This window comes from Epinephelus fuscoguttatus, linkage group LG3 (genome assembly GCF_011397635.1).
Source record: "Epinephelus fuscoguttatus linkage group LG3, E.fuscoguttatus.final_Chr_v1".
Lineage (NCBI taxonomy): Eukaryota > Metazoa > Chordata > Actinopteri > Perciformes > Serranidae > Epinephelus > Epinephelus fuscoguttatus.
In genome coordinates, this window is record NC_064754.1 from 8,849,641 (window position 1) to 8,866,592 (window position 16,952).

Genomic DNA, 16,952 nt, shown 5'->3' on the forward strand with positions numbered 1-16,952 from the left:
GTCCTTCCCCAGTGCTTACAAAAAATATTTGATATGCCTCCTCTTTTTTGCACCACCCCCTCCACCTTGATAACTAACGAACAGTCCCTAAATGAAAACCCAATTGACAATGAACCTAATGCTGAGTCTTTCCAGTTATGTAATTACAGAACTCTAATTCCAAAACACAGACAGCATTATGTGTGCTTTTACATTTGCTCTGCACTCTTTTCATTGTAATATTGCTATCAACCTTCTTCCAGCTCTGGTGTTAATGGTCACTGAACAGTCCCCTGTGGGACTTTCCAAAGTGAGGACCACCCCAGCTTCTTCAATGCTTATGCCCCTCCCCTTTTACCTATCGCGACCAGATCCTGAGCTCTGATTGGAGCACGTCACGTCAGTCATGATTTGTAGCAAGTTTGGTTGCAGCGTCGTGGCTGTTGATGTCGCTGTCAGAAGTCAGCCGATAACAGAGGACAGCTAGCAGGTAAGAATGGACTGACAGCGGCTAGCTCCGTGTATACGAGTTAATGCGATTAGCTACATTTAACATGAAGCTAACTGTAGTGTAGAGGCTCACAATATTTGGGATATTTATATTAAAAACATGAGCAAAAGGGGGTTTCGTTGAGTGTGTCCGCCGCCTCTCTGTTTTAGCTTTAGGTATCGTGTCAAATTGATTCTGTTTAACTGGGAACTCGTGAGCAGCATGAATGGAGCCACTTGTTCCTCATTTAAATAACGACCAGCCTCAGTTTGCATCGTCACTAGATGGTCTCAGAGTGTAATAGGAAGTGGAGAGGTGACAGCTAACCCGAGACGTCAACTGATATGGCAGCTCAGCCGGTAACAAGTTAGTATTAATAGCTATACCTCACAGGAAATAAGAGTGAGTTCGTTGCTCTCCTCATCTAACCACAAATTTGAGACTAACGTTACTTCAAGTATAATATGCAATATCTGAGGTATTACACCTGTTGCTGTTCTTGAGAGGTCACACCGAGTCTTGTGGACAGAATAAATCATTCATTGATGCTGACACCAATCCTACAGGCTGTGTTAGAGCAGGGCTGAGCCAGACATTTCTGCATGTGTAGCCAAAACCCTCTGTCATATTTGAGTTAGAGATCATAGAGATTAGATTACATTCAACTTTATTGTCACTGCACAGGTATTAAAACAACAAAATGCAGTTTGGCATCTATCTAGAAGTGCAGAGGAACAATAACGTGCAGAGTAATGTACAGAATAAAATACAGACAGGGGTGTTAGTACACTAGATATACACAGTGTGAGCAGTATGTAGAGTCTTTACACTGCTACGAATATAAACAAATCGTGTAAACAGTGTAAGTAGCGTTGTGCTGATAGTAAATATGCACAGAAGAAAAGCTGGAGGTACAATATGAATAGGCGTATACACTACAGATGCCACTGTTTATATACAGTATAGACTGTGGTATAAGAACAGACAAATAACAAATTTGCAGAATCCAAAGAGACACTCAGCCTCGTGTCGTTCACGTGCTGCCGTCTCCGTCTATTCTACAGCATAGATTGTCCGAGTCCTCCCTAAGCTCTCTGTTCTTTGTTCTCAGGTGACAATGCAGTTCCTTGGCCGTCTCTTAGACACTGTGTCCTCTGTGTCAACCCTCTTCACCAACCCCTACCGGGTCAGGGATGTGCCGCTGGCTGACTACGCTGGGGGAGGCAAGATCCTTCTGAAAGAGGAAGGACGCATGATCCTGTACAGACACACACAATGCCAGTCATGGGACTGTCTGCTAATGTGCCCTGAGACGCCTCACGTCACTCTGAGGTCAGTATTGATCAGGGTGAGTGGTGTGGTGTGATATGTGGCACTTGCAGTGAAGTGCAGCCACTGAACTGGGCTTACATGTGCCACAACGTCAGCTAAAATGACCACTCGTACATTTTAAGGTGCAGCTTTTGGTAGTTTGTGATTCTATGGTCCCATGCAGATTTGTTTACTACTTGTAACATATAACATTATTGATTTAGTATGGATCACTGTTGACATACACCATTATCCAACAATGCAGCTTAACAAAACCAAAGCCCTTTATCTTGAATGACTCAGTGCGGGGTCATTCAGCCATAGATCTGAGAAGCTGGGTTAAGCAGTGAACATAAGAAGGTTTTACAATTTGTCAGAACAGAAATCCAATTTTTAATCTCTGCCAGGGAAATATGGATGATTTAAATTTAGACCTTACCTCGAATGCAATTATGGTCCCTGCAATAGCATCCAAAAAAGAAAAGGGTTTTTAAGAACTTCTAAAATTCTAAAATTACACTGAATATTTACCATATAATTGTCAAAGCTACTTTTAAAACTTGAACTTCCATGTAAGCACCTCAGTGTCACATAATCTGCAAATTGTCAACATAAAGATTACAAAATTAATTAGCAGTGGTAAACAAATGAGAAAACTGGAGTGCATCTTTACTTTATAAACAATCAGTAAAACTTATTTGAAAAGTCACATTCAAGGATTTGTACCAATATTACCACACTCACGTTTTGGCCACTCATTCAGATTTCCCCTCATGGTTCTTGTGAAATGAGACTGTGTAATAATCACTGCACTGTGTTGTAAACCAGGCTGTTTCAGGTGGCGTCAGAGGAGGACGCCATGAACTGGTTCCCCCAGTATGCCCTCAAGCTTCGGCCATTTTATGAGACACTTCCTCTGAAGGCTGAGACCGCCCAGCCAATCGTGGACTGCATCCGCAGCCATCCTGACTGGAGCTCCGCCCACATTGCCGTGGAGACAGGCCTGAGAGAGTGTCTCAAACATAACTATGTACAGAGGTAAGATGGAAAACACTGATTTTGATTTGGCCGGCTGTTGCTACTTGAGAAAAATGTTGTAAGACAGTTTTGAAGGCATCAAGCGTTGTCATTTGAAAAGCTGCGACCTGCAGATGTTTGGCATTTGTGCTTGGTAAATCACTTAAATTGTTGTATTGTTAAGTGATTATCAAAACTGTTATTGGTAGGTTTTCTGGTGATCAACTAAAGGATGAGCTGAGTAATAATTTCAGCACTAGTCTGTGGCTCAGGGCAGTCCACCCAGAGATAAGTGCCTCAGGATAAAGTTGAATTAAGAGTGGATTATGATGTGTAAGCCTGTTCCACAGAGGCATTAATTGGGAGGCAGCCAGTGTAAGACTCCCAGCTGAATGCAAACAATGCAAAAACTAGTAGATCAGAACAACAGCGCTTTACAGGTTACTTGATTTAATTTGATTTCTCTTTATTGTCTGAATACATTTCTGAAATTTATCTTGCGTCCCTGGACATCAGCTGTTTAGAAATAATACAGAAATACAAAACAACATTTAACCAGACAACAGAATCATGCAACAAACGCTAGAAATCAAAACAGACATTACGAAAAGCGTATATAGTGCAACATATCACTCATTACCTAATGCATATAGTGCTCAACCCAGGCCACTTAGAAGCCATACTCTAATTTAATTTATCGAAAGACTGAGGAACAAACGAGTTCCTCAACTGATTCAGTCGAGCCTGTGGTACTTGGCATTACTCATTTGCCATGCAGCATTTGGTTTTCATTCATTTCAGTACATGTTGATGCAATACAAAGAGAGGAACAATCAACATCATGAAAAGGACATTTGAAGTGACAATTAAAAAGCTTTTGGTTTGCAGCCAACTGTCAGACCTTGGAAGAAGAAAATCTAATCTGTCCCTGCTGGAGCTGCATTGCCACACAATGTTAACATCACTTTGTCAATAAAGTGGGCTAAGAGTTCACTGTAGTGGCTTTCCCATGCATCGCAAGCAACTCCAAAGTCTCTACAAGCTCACTCTCATATAGCAGTGATGTGATTGGAAAACAGTATCCGCCTAAAAGCCATCACTTCAATCATAGTCTGAGTCACAGGATGTAGACTGTTGGTACAAAGCCTGTCATCAACCGCCTATCTCAGATGGAAACACGCTTCCTCTGTGTTCCTGTTTTCAGTATCCCTGTTGCTACAATAAAATAGTCTCCTATAGTCAGAACTATCTCCAGACTTTGCTTTAACACTGTGCATGAAACAACAACCTCCAAGCTAGCAACTTACACGTTAAAATGTATTTTAAAGTTTAATGTTGCGATCCCTTTAGCAGGGATTTAGCCATTTTTATGCCAGCGCTTGCCTCTCCACCAAAGCAAGTTCCCTCCCAAGCCCTTAGGCTTAGCTCTGCCCAAGATGATTGTGACTGGTTTAAAAAACATACAACCAAGAGTGTTTTTCCCTTAGTGACCTGTGTGATCCTTGTGTGTGTGTAGCTGCAATCAGAATCTTAAAGACATAAAATGATTAAAGTCAATAATCCGTGCCACTCTTTACCCAGAAATGAAATCATCTAGGTCATTTTTCTGTCTCCAGTCAGATCAATGCTCGGAATGCATCAGGTCAGACGCCGCTGCACCGGGCATGTGAGCGTGGCGACTCTGCATGCGTGAAGGAGCTGTTGGAGGAAAGCCAGGCTCGCACCGACATCAAAGACTGCAATGGGGAGACGCCCATGCACTGCGCGGCCAAGCAGGATACTTCTACCATAATCCAGGTGAGACAGAAGAGAAGTTACTGTTACCATTCAATCTGATCAAATTTCTCTTTTTCAACTGATGTCACTCTTTAAACTGTAAAGTAACACCATTTTCCCTCCTCCCACTTCATCCAACATGCTACCCTTCATCACATAATCATTTCCTCATTCAGATCATGTGCTCGCGGTTGTGTCCGGGGGTGAACGAGCTGAATAGCAACGGAGAGACGCCGCTCCATGTGGCCTGCCGTCTGGGACGCGTGGATGCCGTAAAAGCTCTGTTGGAGGGTGGGGCCAAGTGTGATGTCAATGGTGGCACTGGCTACGCGATTCACAGTGCCATGAAGTATAGTGAGAAGGGGTGAGGAAGGTTAAAGATGAAGATAATGACTTCCAACACATTTTGTTGCTTGTAGATATTGAAATGGTTTCTGTAAGTTGTAATCGGTCCATGAAAGTCTTCGTGTAGGTGTTCAAATGAATGTTTCTTGATAGTTATGCAGTGTCCAAACATACTGTTATAAACCAGCTTCCCAGGAGCTGGAAGGTATCTGTATTTTCATCAATGACACTAAAGAGCATAAGATTTAATAGTTGCGCCTGGTTACTCTGCTGCTCTTCCTTCATCATAAATAGCCCTTCAGCTGTAGATAGATGCTTGTTTTTGCAACATACCTGCAGGAGTTTATTTACCCGTATAAGACAGTACATAAAAGTAAATAAAGGAACAATTCTGATGAGTATCTACTCAAGCACATTAACTGAACTCATAAGTAATACTGAGCATTTGAATTGTCTGTACTGGATTGGGAGCTGCTGAGGTTGTTAAATTGATTTTCCATCAAAGTAAGGAGACAGAAATTAAAATGCTCTGTACTAAAGGCAGAGACAAATTGGGCCTTTTGAATGGGTTACTCAAATTTCCAGAGTACAAAATTTAAGAGATATAAAAAGATGTACGTCAGTTAGTACAGTATATAATAATCCTCTTTTATTGTGTGTTTGACTGTCAGCTGTGTGGAGGAGATTCTCAAAGCGGACCCAGGCCAGCTCCATGCTGAGGATTCCATGTATGGAGGGACGCCTCTCCACTGGTCCAAAACTGCTGAGGTGAAAAATAATGCATCAGAACTGAAATCCATAATGAGCTGTTTGAATTATTGTACATTTTTATATATATTATATATTTAGAAATATATTTTTATATATATTTCTCCTCTTACCTGTGTTGCAATCTATCGATCTAGACTGTTTTTCTCTGAATGAGTGTTTGAGATATCGGTCATAGAGATGTCTGCCTTCTCTCCAATATAATAGAACTAGATGGCACTCAGCTTGTGGTGCTCAAAGTGCCAAAAATACATTCAAAAAGCTCTTTTTTTTCTACCAAACTACACCTGGGTCATGATTTTTGGAAAGAGACATTGCTGTTGAGTTTCATTCAAATGTATTTTTTTTTTTGGCTCTTTGAGCACCACAAGCCGAGTGCCACCTAGGTCTGTTACTGTATATTGGAAAGAAGGCCGATATCTACCTCACTTTGATTTTTGGGTGAACTGTCTCTTTTATCTTTAGCAACCAGTTGGAGTTCAAGCTACTGTTACAAAACTTACACAACTCCCATTCAGTGATAGTGGCCTGTAATTGTTTGCTCAAAGCCACCGAACCAAGACATTCACATCAGGAATCAGAAACGTGTCACAGAGAATTCAGAATTCAAACGTAACATTTGAGGGGAAATACCAAGCAGATGTTAAGATAAATCTCCCTCTCTCTTCGCCAGATGTGTCGTTTGCTGCTGGAACACGGCTGTGCGGTGAACTACCTCAGTAAGACCGGAGAGAGCCCCCTCCATATTCTGACCAAGAAGGGGCGCTTTGAGGCGGCCATGGTGCTGCTCACCCACGGAGCGAACGCCAACCTGAAGGGCCAGGATGGAAACACAGCTCTACACCTCGCTATGAAGGTGTGTGTACAAGATAACATCTCTGCCTTGTTTTTATTTTCCACATGACAACAGTAATCTCTTGCTGATAATGAAAGTGTTCATAAAAGGGAAGAGATGTGTCAAGTGGTTGCAACATAGCATTAGGAGGCAGAGAAGAGACAAAACTAAAAGATTACACAAGTTTTGAAATTCCGGCCAATTAGGAAATGAGGTTGCATCACACATACGGTATGAATAAACTCGACAGATCTGCTTCTCTGTGATGGCCAGCATACTTACACTGCAACATGTTATCTCTCTGTCTCAGTTGACATGAGTTCCTGCTGACATTTCGTGAGAAGGAAATGTTCTTGTTGTTTTCAGCTAGTCAAAGATGCACAACTCAGATTTTTCACAACTGGAAAAAAAAAATTGTTTCAACTGTGCTGTTTATGTAATATGAAAAATCGAAAAAGATACACCCCAAAAGCTTAACCAACAACTGATGACATCTTGTGGACTATCCACAGTTGTATTTTTCCTTTCTTTGTCATTTTGCTGTAGAATTGTATGTTTAAAAAAAAAATCACATTTTAAATTACTCTCTCTCTCTCTGTGTTCATTAGAAGGACCACATAGAGCTGATCAAAGCTCTCATTGTATTCGGGGCTGATGTGGAGGTCCACAACGACCTGGGAGAGACACCTGGACTCATCGCTGCTCGCACCAGCAAAGGTAAGACAGAGAAAAGGGATGAAAAAGAGAGCTTTAAACTGTAAGGAGGCAAGGAAGCAAGGAGGTATACGCAGGATGAATTCAAGGAAGAGAAGCAGGAGGCAAATAAGGACTAGTGATGAGTTTATGGAACTTAATATGCTCGACCTAACAGGCCAGTTTGCATATCTCTAAAACACGTAGCCTCACTGAAATGCATGTGTTCCACTGTAGACACTAAAGCTAATGCATGGAAATGGCTGTGTAATGAATGATTTGCAAAATTTTTGTTTTCTTTGAATAATCCTTAGTGTCTCATCTCAATACATTGTGTAGTGACTGGTTAGAAGTGACATGGGTAGAACACCGTCCGCGTCTTGGAAGTAAACAGATAAAAGATAAACAAACTCAATACTACCATGTTCACCTTCTCAACAGTAGAGGGCAGCACAACACGTGAGTAGCATTTGAAAATATTTCAGTTACAAAAGCTAAAAATCTTTGCTCTCTCACCTTTGTCAGTATTTGTACTGTATTGTAATTTCAGAAGTTACCAGTTTACTTTGGCTCTGACACAATTTTGAAATGATTGGAAATGATTAAACACAAATGTAGAAGTTACTTCTTTTAATTGTGTCATACTGGATTGTAGAAAGGTGTTTCTGTTTTGCTGGTGACCTCTTTATTGTGGCCGACTGATCAGAAACAGTCTAGTTGCTACCTTGACACATTACCTCTCTGGTCTGTAGCGTGGTTAAAAGAACCACACCAGTATGATGCATACTTTCAGTGCACATTGGCATGAGACTATGTCTGAGATAACTGATGTTACTTCTACTAATAATAATGTAAAATGCACCATGTGTCAAAAGTTGCATGCACATGCACATTTTGATATTTCACTTAGATTTATATAAAAGATTTAGACATTGTAACTCCTGAATTTGTCTTTCTATTCAGAAACAGCATAATCGCATGAGCATTATTGTTGATTGAGCGTAGAGATGATTGTGTATGACGCCACCCACTCGTTGCTCTGGAGCAGAAATGGTGGTTAAAGGAGTTAACTGTCATTTACTGATTTTTGAAATGCATGATAATCGCTAACAGCTTGCTTATGTTCTTGCTTTCTCTCTCTCTGTCTCCCATCTATCTCTCTGTCTTTATCTGTCATCTTTCTCACTGCTTTTTGTGGTGTGTGTGTGTGTGTGTGTGTGTGTGTGTGCGTGCATGTCTAACATGTTGACTTGCATGTGTGTGTGGATGTGTTTGTGTTAACATTAAAGGTCCTAATAGAAAGATACTGCTGGACATGCTGTGTAGTGTAGGGGTCCAGCGGTGCCTCCCACCCTCCCCTGGCAGTCCTCCCCCCTTCTCCAACAACGCCAAGCCTCCAGGCAATAAAGGCATAGGTAACAACGCCATCCCTCCTTCAGCCCCTCCTTCACTGTTTCAACCTTACTTATATTTAAATGTCTCATTTCGATTCATTAAAGTATCAAGTATATTGGGGAGTGTGTTTCTCTTTTCATAACTCTGCATTTTTTATTTTATTTTTTCATTTATCAAACTTCATACAGATTGGACAGCTAGATGGATTTAGCTTTGTTTCATATTCCAAAGAGTGCAGGCTGATTGTTAACAGATTAACAGATTTTTATGCGTCATATTTAAGTGATTAGGGGGAATTTGTATTTCTGAACAAGATCTGAGTTTTTTGTGGATTTTCAGCCGCAAAGTGTGATATTTTTTTTGATGAATCAGCACTGCTAAAAAGAATATGTGATGAGACAGCATTGCCTCCCTCCCGTTCACTTCTTTATAAGTGGCTATGCTGATAGTGTATTGATTCAAAGCGTAGGTTCTTTTCGGACAGTGAAACCACACATAGACACTCCCTGTAAAACTCCCACATGGCTTGTAGAAAACCTAGTCAGCCCTATTCTTTCCCGTCCTTCATGCATACACTTGATGCCATGTGTTGGTCCCATATCAATAGCTGTTGTAATTGGCTGACAGGGTTTGAGGACATCATGTATATGGGGGCTGCCGTCAGTGCAATGAGCAGAGGCACATCTGAAGTGGACGGCCCCAGAATGGAGAAAAAGAAGTGAGTAAGAAACTTTACATTGTTTGTATTTTTATTAATGAATATTTTTTTTTAGAGTTTTTTAATGAATATAGCAGGTCGGGAGACAGAACACTACAAAAAAGATGTTTTAATCCTCTCCTCTCCCCTGCAGGATGGACAGACTGCTGTGTCTGGATGGTGGAGGTATTAAAGGCCTGGTGTTGATCCAGATGTTGATTGCGCTGGAGAGGGAAGCTGGTCGGCCCACCAGAGAGCTCTTTGACTGGGTGGCTGGCACCAGCACGGGCGGCATCCTGGCCCTCGCTATAATCCACGGTGTGTGTGTTTGTTTCCCTTACAGTATATTTTTTCCAAATGGTTTTTATAACATAGCATCAAAACAATAATCATGTTGCTTCTCTTTTTAGGTAAATCCATGGAGTACCTGCGCTGCCTGTACTTTAGGATGAAGGAGCAGGTTTTCAGGGGGTCACGACCTTATGAATCAGCACCACTGGAGGACTTCCTGAAGAAAGAGTTTGGGGAGAACACCAAGATGACAGACGTCCGATACCCTAGGTAACTGCTCAGGTTGAATCTGTCCGCTAGGCTTTAGGCAGAAGAGTGTGCAAAGCATGACTGTATAAAGAGAAACAGATGAGGAGATGTGGCCTTGTTCAGTGGCACATGAAACCAAAAAAGTTTTATTTCCCAGGTATATTACCTAGATCTTTTGCATTGTTGAGCCCATAAAGCAAGTGATTTTTGCCAGCTGAGCAGCTAACTTTCATTTTAGCCCTTTGCTACAGGGATAAATTCAATCTTGCGGCTCTTCTAGACTTTTTTTATGTTATTGAACTGAATGGATCATTTCTGAAAGGGAAATTAGTCATTTTGCGGAGTTTGTGATGCTCATAAAAATCTATCTACTGATTTAGAGACCTTTCTTTCATAATGCTAGTCTATGGGAGAAAGTCTTTTTGGGGCCAATGGCATCACGTGATGGACCTGGAAGTTATAATTCCACTGTTTGTCCATTATGTCAAATTGGCATTAAAGGCCACTGCTGTTCATGGAGGCCTTGCACAGGAGCACTAGGAATGAAAATGTCTCCACAGACATACTCACTATCAAATGTTAAAGTGCTCTAATGTTAGCTAGCTAAATAGTGTAAGACAGTACTATGATACCACACAAAAATATGCAAATTTAAAACGCATACTCAAAGAATTTTCCCAGAAGACTCAGCCAATGAGTTTCCATAAAATAATATTTATTTCTTTCCTCTGGTAATTTGTGTTTCCTGGGTGTCTGCTGTTGGTAAAAATGACATCAACAAGCTTTAAATATCCTACTCCTTAGCTGTGATTGGTCAGTTTAAGAAAAATTACTTTGTCAAGTGAACAAGTTAATAAGTTGAGCTGATTTCACACTGGAGTGCTGGATTGTGGCATTCCAACAAGCCTCAATACTCTGGGAAATATGACTTAAGTCTTAAAAATGTGTGCCAATGCTCTGAAACCACTGAAACTTTTCTTCTTAAAATAGTAACCAGAGTTTGAAAATGAACTATTTTTTGTTACATTTAGTGAAATACATAAATGCTGCAGCACCTGCCTGTATTTTTCTCAAACATGTTCTTCTCTCTTTCCACTCATTTATTTGTTCCTGCACAGGGTGATGGTGACCAGTGTTCTAGCAGACAGACATCCAGGTGAGCTGCACATCTTCAGGAACTATGACCCTCCCTCCGTCCACAGAGAGCCGCCATATGCCACCACTGCCACGTTCAAGCCCCTCACCACCCCACAAGGTACCTCAACAACTTGAACCCGTTATGTTTGTTTGCAAGTGCTCACTGGTGTTGCACTGGAGAGGTAGTGCACTGCATGATACTACCACTGGATGGTGTCAAAGTAAGCAAACCCTGCACTTGGTGGCTATAAATTCTGGGGTCAGTAAAGAAATGACAAAGAAAGACTCAGTTCATTCAGGAAATGAAACCTGTAAAGTGATGCACTGGCCGAGTGCAAAAACCTATTTCTGAACTTGCATGTCATCCTGTTTCTGAAGTCCACCTCTGCTGTGTTGTTTGAGTGCCAGCCATGATGTTGTTGTTGCAGGATGGGAGGATGAGGATGTATTGATAGTAGGATACACAGAGGAGCCACCCAGAAAGCGTAGGAAGGTGACGGATGAAGGTGTGTGTCGGCGTGAGTGAGAGACTACAGGCATGTGAAAGGAACAGGTTCACAAAGAATTTATATGTCACAGTTTTGTGGCAACACCTTAAAAATTCAAATGTTTCAATGAGCGCTTGGACCCTTTGTTAATTAGTGAGCTTGAGAGGTGCTGGTTGATGGATTTTGTTGTTTTCAGACACAGCATGTTTTTCTCTGTTTCCTGTCATTATGCTAAGCTACGTTAGCCTGCTGCTAGTTGCTTCATACTTACCATGCAGACATCAGAGTGGTATCAGTCTAATTATCTGACTCTCAGCAAGAAAGCCAACAATCATATTTCCCAAAATGTCCAACTTTTCCCATTGAATGTGATTCCATATCAAATACATGTTTTTTTTTAACTGTTATAGCACAGCAGCAAATAACATGTCTTTGCCTTTTTCAACACGGGTGAATGTGTGTTTTGCGAGGTTAACAATCTTTCTCTGTAAATTTGTATCTTAAAGCCTGCCTAATTCTTTCAAATATTCATATCCCTGTCTTTACACCAGAACAACTTGTGTGGCGAGCTGCCCGCTCCAGCGGCGCTGCCCCCACCTACTTCCGACCAATGGGCCGCTTTCTGGATGGAGGGCTACTGGCCAATAACCCGACATTAGACGCCATGTCAGAAATCCATCAATACAATAAAGCTTTAAAAGTAGAGGTAGGCTGTTTTTACTTTGTCCTAGGTCTTTGCATATGAAAGCATTTATGTTTAATTCGATCATTTAATTATCCCTCTCCTCTTTTTTATCCCCTCTTATTTCTCCTCCATCTCAGGGCCATGGAAACGAAGTTAAGAAGTTGGGTATAGTGGTCTCTCTTGGTACAGGTACGTCACTTTATTATGTCTGACCATTGTGAATAATGAATTTTATGCTTTTTAAAGGGTTAATTGCAAGCAGACAACCAATTACCCGGAAAAAAATACAGCATATATATATACTTGCAGATACAAAAAGTATTATGGGCTTACAGCAGTTTAAACAGCATGACTTAAGACCTTCTCTTTTTAAGTTGGTTAGGAGACCAGGCAGTAATTTTCTCCATTATGTATATATTTCATTAACTATATCTGTCCATTCTTCTATTGTGGGGAGCAGCATCTCAGCCAAATTGTCTTATTACAGGGCACTCCCAATATATATGCTAGTGATTTGCATCCTGGATCCCGCACAATCTCCAGCACTTTGGAGTCTGTCCTATGGCATGTGCTTTCTGCTTTAATGAAGAATCTAATTAGACATTTTCAACCAAATTCCCCCCATGTATATGAATTAGTGCACTTCCATTGAAAGCTGCAGTAACTATTACTTAGAAACAGTAAGCACAACTGAAAATCTCAAGATAATGTTGGGTGCACAGTTGCAATAAAGACTAAATGAACAAACAAAACACTGGCACTCACTGATCCATCTTCTTTTGTATTTTAATTGTGGACAGAAAACGAATGTTTAAAAAAAAAAGAGGCAGCAGTATGAATGGCAACACAGGAAAAGTTACACAGCACATTGTGAATAACTAAACTGACAAAAGTCTTCCTGTTTGAACACTTGTATCACATCGGTGCACCTGCGTATCTCCAGGTAAACCTCCTCAGGTGGTGGTGAGCTCTGTGGATGTTTTCCGACCCTCCAACCCTCTGGAGCTGGCCAAGAGCTTCGTAGGAGCCAAGGAGCTGGGCAAGATGCTGGTGGACTGTGTGAGTACATGTACAGCACTTGCTTCAATCTGTTTGTTATCACAGGAAAGTGTATACTTGTTTTTAATTGTAAAACATTCTCCCTCTCTCTGACTGGACAGTGTACAGACTCTGATGGCTGCGCAGTAGACAGAGCTGCAGCCTGGTGTGAAATGATCGACACCATCTACCACAGGTCAGCTGATAGGGCTCTGCTCATTTCTTGTTTCATCTGCTTGCTGTCATCATTCTGACACATCTATTTTTCTGATCTTTATCACGCCATCTCCTCTTTTGCCCACTTCTCTTTGTCTCTCACATTCATCACACACACTTGACACACTTCCTGTGCCATGTTTTATGCAGTCATTTTACCTTTAATGAGACAAGTGCTGCAGTGTGATGTGTTTGATGACACAGATCAGACAGATATGGCTGGCAAAGAGTAGAAAAGTAGGTGCCGTGTCTGAGAGTAATTTGACTGCTCACACAATTAAAAAAGAAATTCAGAAAACTTTTACAGGAATCTGAGCTTGGGGCACCTGTCAGTCATAAATACACTACCATGACATGCACATGAAGAACATACTTAGCTATTGAGACGATCGCTTTCATATTCTTAGCCATTATTTCTTATAATGTACCATCAGGCTTATGTGTTCACATGGTATCAGGGCAACAGTGGACGGCAAGTCGGATATCATTTTAGTGGATGAGAGCAGGGCTGTAAAATTCGGTAAGGTCAGCAGAGAATTGCTGTTTAAAGTTGAATTACTTTACATATCATCATGCATGCTTCATTTTACCATACCACCATTCTGTCGGATGGTTTGTATGATTTTCCCGTTGCCGTAATTTCACGTGAATGCAACATGAGTTGTGTAGATATAGATATATGACCACACCTCTTCACGGCTTTAGAGTCAACAGGAAGAGAATACATGCCATCAGACAAGTTTTTCACCCTCAGCACTTATTTCAAGTCCAGTAAAATCAGTTAACAAACGTGCTCACATGCTACGGAAAACAAAATAGATATATATACATTATCTCTAAAGTGCTGTGAAACTGTTTATCGTCTTTTGTGCAGATTGAGTCCCCAGTTGTCTCAGGAAGTGATGCTGGACGAAGTGAGTGATGCAGTCCTGGTGGACATGTTGTGGGAAACCCAGATGTATCTGTACGAGAAGAGGGAAAAGCTACAGTCCCTGGCAAAGGTGCTACTGGACAAATGAAAGCACAAGAAAACCACAAGGAGAGGCTGCGAAGATTGGACTGTGAGAGCTGAAGAGACAGAGAATATGAGAGCAAAGGAGAGTCCCGAGAGTGGAGTCAAAGACGAGAGTGCTTGGATGGGGCACAAAGATTAGCAAGCCATGTTGTCAGATTCAGGACTGGAACGTCTGTGTTGGTGTGTCTTTCTTTCAAACTCTCAGAGACGACGTGACGACAGTGACTCTCACATTTCCGCTGAAATGTCAGTGCGCGGTAGCAAATGTGTGAATCAAGACAGACAAATGAAAACTAATGAGAACACATAAAAACGACTGACTTAATATAGCCTACTGAAAGGCAAGTTATGTAGCATTATGTGACTTTATCACTGACCTTCTCACTATCAAGGTTCATTAAGTTTCATGTTTGTACAAACAACAATACAGAGGAAATGATGAAGGAAGTAGTATTAACCATATAAAACTAAAGGAAGCACACAAACTGTGACCCTGTCAGTTAACAATCGCCCTCCCCCCCTTAGCTGACTGTTGGGTAGCCAATAAGGCAATTTTGAATTCAGTGGTGATTGGCTGTTATAAAACTGGAACACTCCTCATTCCTCTTTCTCTTGTTCCTTTTTCTCACCCAAGAAGCTAAAAAAAAGACACTCATCACACAGACATTTCCATGACGCCATACGATCAAAGGCACCCTGAATACGGTAGCACAGTTTGGATAATGGTAATAATGAACCAGTTCTGCCTTACATATCTGGGACCCACATTTGTACTGATTCCTCTTTTTTCTCCACAACTCAATGTCATGCCTTTACTGTGTAAGTTATTTATACTGACTTTTAACTTAATATTTAACCTCACACGCCCTGATAATTTGCTTACACACTGTGCAACCTCTCAGTAAACTGGAAAAGTGTCTTGAGCACATATTTAACATGTACTGTTACAACTGAACTTGCGACTAGACTTTTTAACTTACTTGAAAGACAAACAGAAGACCCACAGCTACTTGCACAACATAAAGTATAACTTACAAATAATTTCCTGTGTTTTTTGTATTTGGATTAATTACTGAAGTGTATACTCATATGGTAATAAAAATATATTAATACGGACTTGAATTGTGTCTGTGACATGTTTCTCCTTCAATCACACTCTTTTTTGAATATCTGGCTTGTCATTCATTTCAACCCAGGTCTGATGACTTATCAATTAATCAATGTGGCGGTTAAACAATCCAGAGAACAAGCAAAAGACAACTGAGTCAACTTTATTTAAAAGCACAGTCCATTATTCCAACTGCGAAAAGGTTCAACCCTCTACCAAAACTTAAAACACACTTGTATCTCAAGGAATCATGGTAGATAACAGCTAACACTTTGTTTTAGATGTTAGACAGAGAATAAAATAATTATATGCTTTTCATGTCAGCTGTGCTTTATATGGTTAAATATTACACTAGACTTAAGAAAAAAATTAAGCAAATGAAGCATAAAAACTACATTTTTTTGACTCAGTACATATACTCTGTGTAATGACAATAAAGTTAAATTTTAGCCAAAAAAAAAAAAAAAATCAAAGTGGCCATTGTTGTAGCACAGGTACGAAAATCATGTTGTTCCTCTTAAGATCAAAACAAAAGGAAAAAAGAATAAACCAACATCTCCAGATGCAAGACGACTAATTAATTAGCTAGCTAATGCTAACGGAGTCCGACCGCCAACCCGGAAATGAGTTAGCATTTTAGAGCCCCTTGTTCCCTTGTCTCAAAGTCATTGGGTTTTTTGAATGGGTTCTTGATTATGAGCCTCAAAAAGGTCTGTGGTTAACACAAGCTTTAGGAATTTTCACGTTTTATTCTCAATAAATACCCCACTGTGAATTTTGAAGTCTATGTGCCTTAAAAATAGCGGTTGCTTGCTAACAAGCGGCTAAATAAGACTACAGAACGTCATCACGCCGAGCTTCGCTGAACGCGAACACGGCCTTCTAGACGTTACATCACGCGACCGCAGTGTAGGTCGTTTTTAGCCTAGCGGTAGCCTTTTATTTCTGGCTAATGCATTGCATTCGGACTTTAATAATCATGTAAGTAGGTTTCATTTGAAAATGTTATATTACTAAACAAGACATGTAAGTTTCATAAACGTCTGTTTGCCTCGGAGTTTATTTTCCGTGATAATTCAAAACCCAACGGAAAAATCCCACAGAGAACCGGGGCGAAGCTAACGGCCGCGTCGGTTTAAAGAAAAACGTCATCCTTGAAGGATAGCGCTAGCAGCAGTTAACAACGGCAGTTAACTTCTTTTCTGTTGGGTGAGTATTTCTTAACCAGTTAACGTTAGCTTTCTGTAACTTTGCAACTATTAAGTTGCTGTGGTTGCCTAGCAATACAACCGAATTAAGCTTAGTCAGCAGCTATGCTACATCTAACTAGCTAGCAAAGAAATATAAACGTTGGACACACCTAAACTCATAAAACAGCACATAATAACAATTTTGAGAACCAGTTTTTGCTGTGACTGC

The 16,952-nt window shown here is 40.7% G+C and overlaps 1 protein-coding gene across 3 annotated transcripts; it reads left to right on the top strand.

The window, feature by feature from the left end:
- Positions 1–399: 399 nt before the first annotated feature.
- Positions 400–15,536, top strand: pla2g6 (phospholipase A2, group VI (cytosolic, calcium-independent)). Of its 3 annotated transcripts, XM_049571850.1 has the most exons (19): positions 400–469; positions 1,581–1,801; positions 2,609–2,818; positions 4,414–4,594; positions 4,750–4,937; positions 5,590–5,686; positions 6,360–6,542; positions 7,130–7,238; positions 8,504–8,629; positions 9,237–9,327; positions 9,461–9,624; positions 9,717–9,867; positions 10,965–11,101; positions 11,412–11,489; positions 12,023–12,177; positions 12,294–12,345; positions 13,100–13,215; positions 13,317–13,390; positions 14,285–15,536. In XM_049571850.1, the coding sequence occupies exons 2-19, from the start codon at positions 1,587–1,589 to the stop codon at positions 14,427–14,429; spliced, it is 2,472 nt and encodes an 823-aa protein (XP_049427807.1). In that variant the 5' UTR covers positions 400–469; positions 1,581–1,586; the 3' UTR covers positions 14,430–15,536. The 3 variants fall into 3 exon arrangements, with proteins under 3 accessions (XP_049427807.1, XP_049427808.1, XP_049427809.1); XM_049571851.1 differs by lacking the exon at positions 11,412–11,489; XM_049571852.1 differs by lacking the exon at positions 8,504–8,629.
- Positions 15,537–16,952: the final 1,416 nt, after the last annotated feature.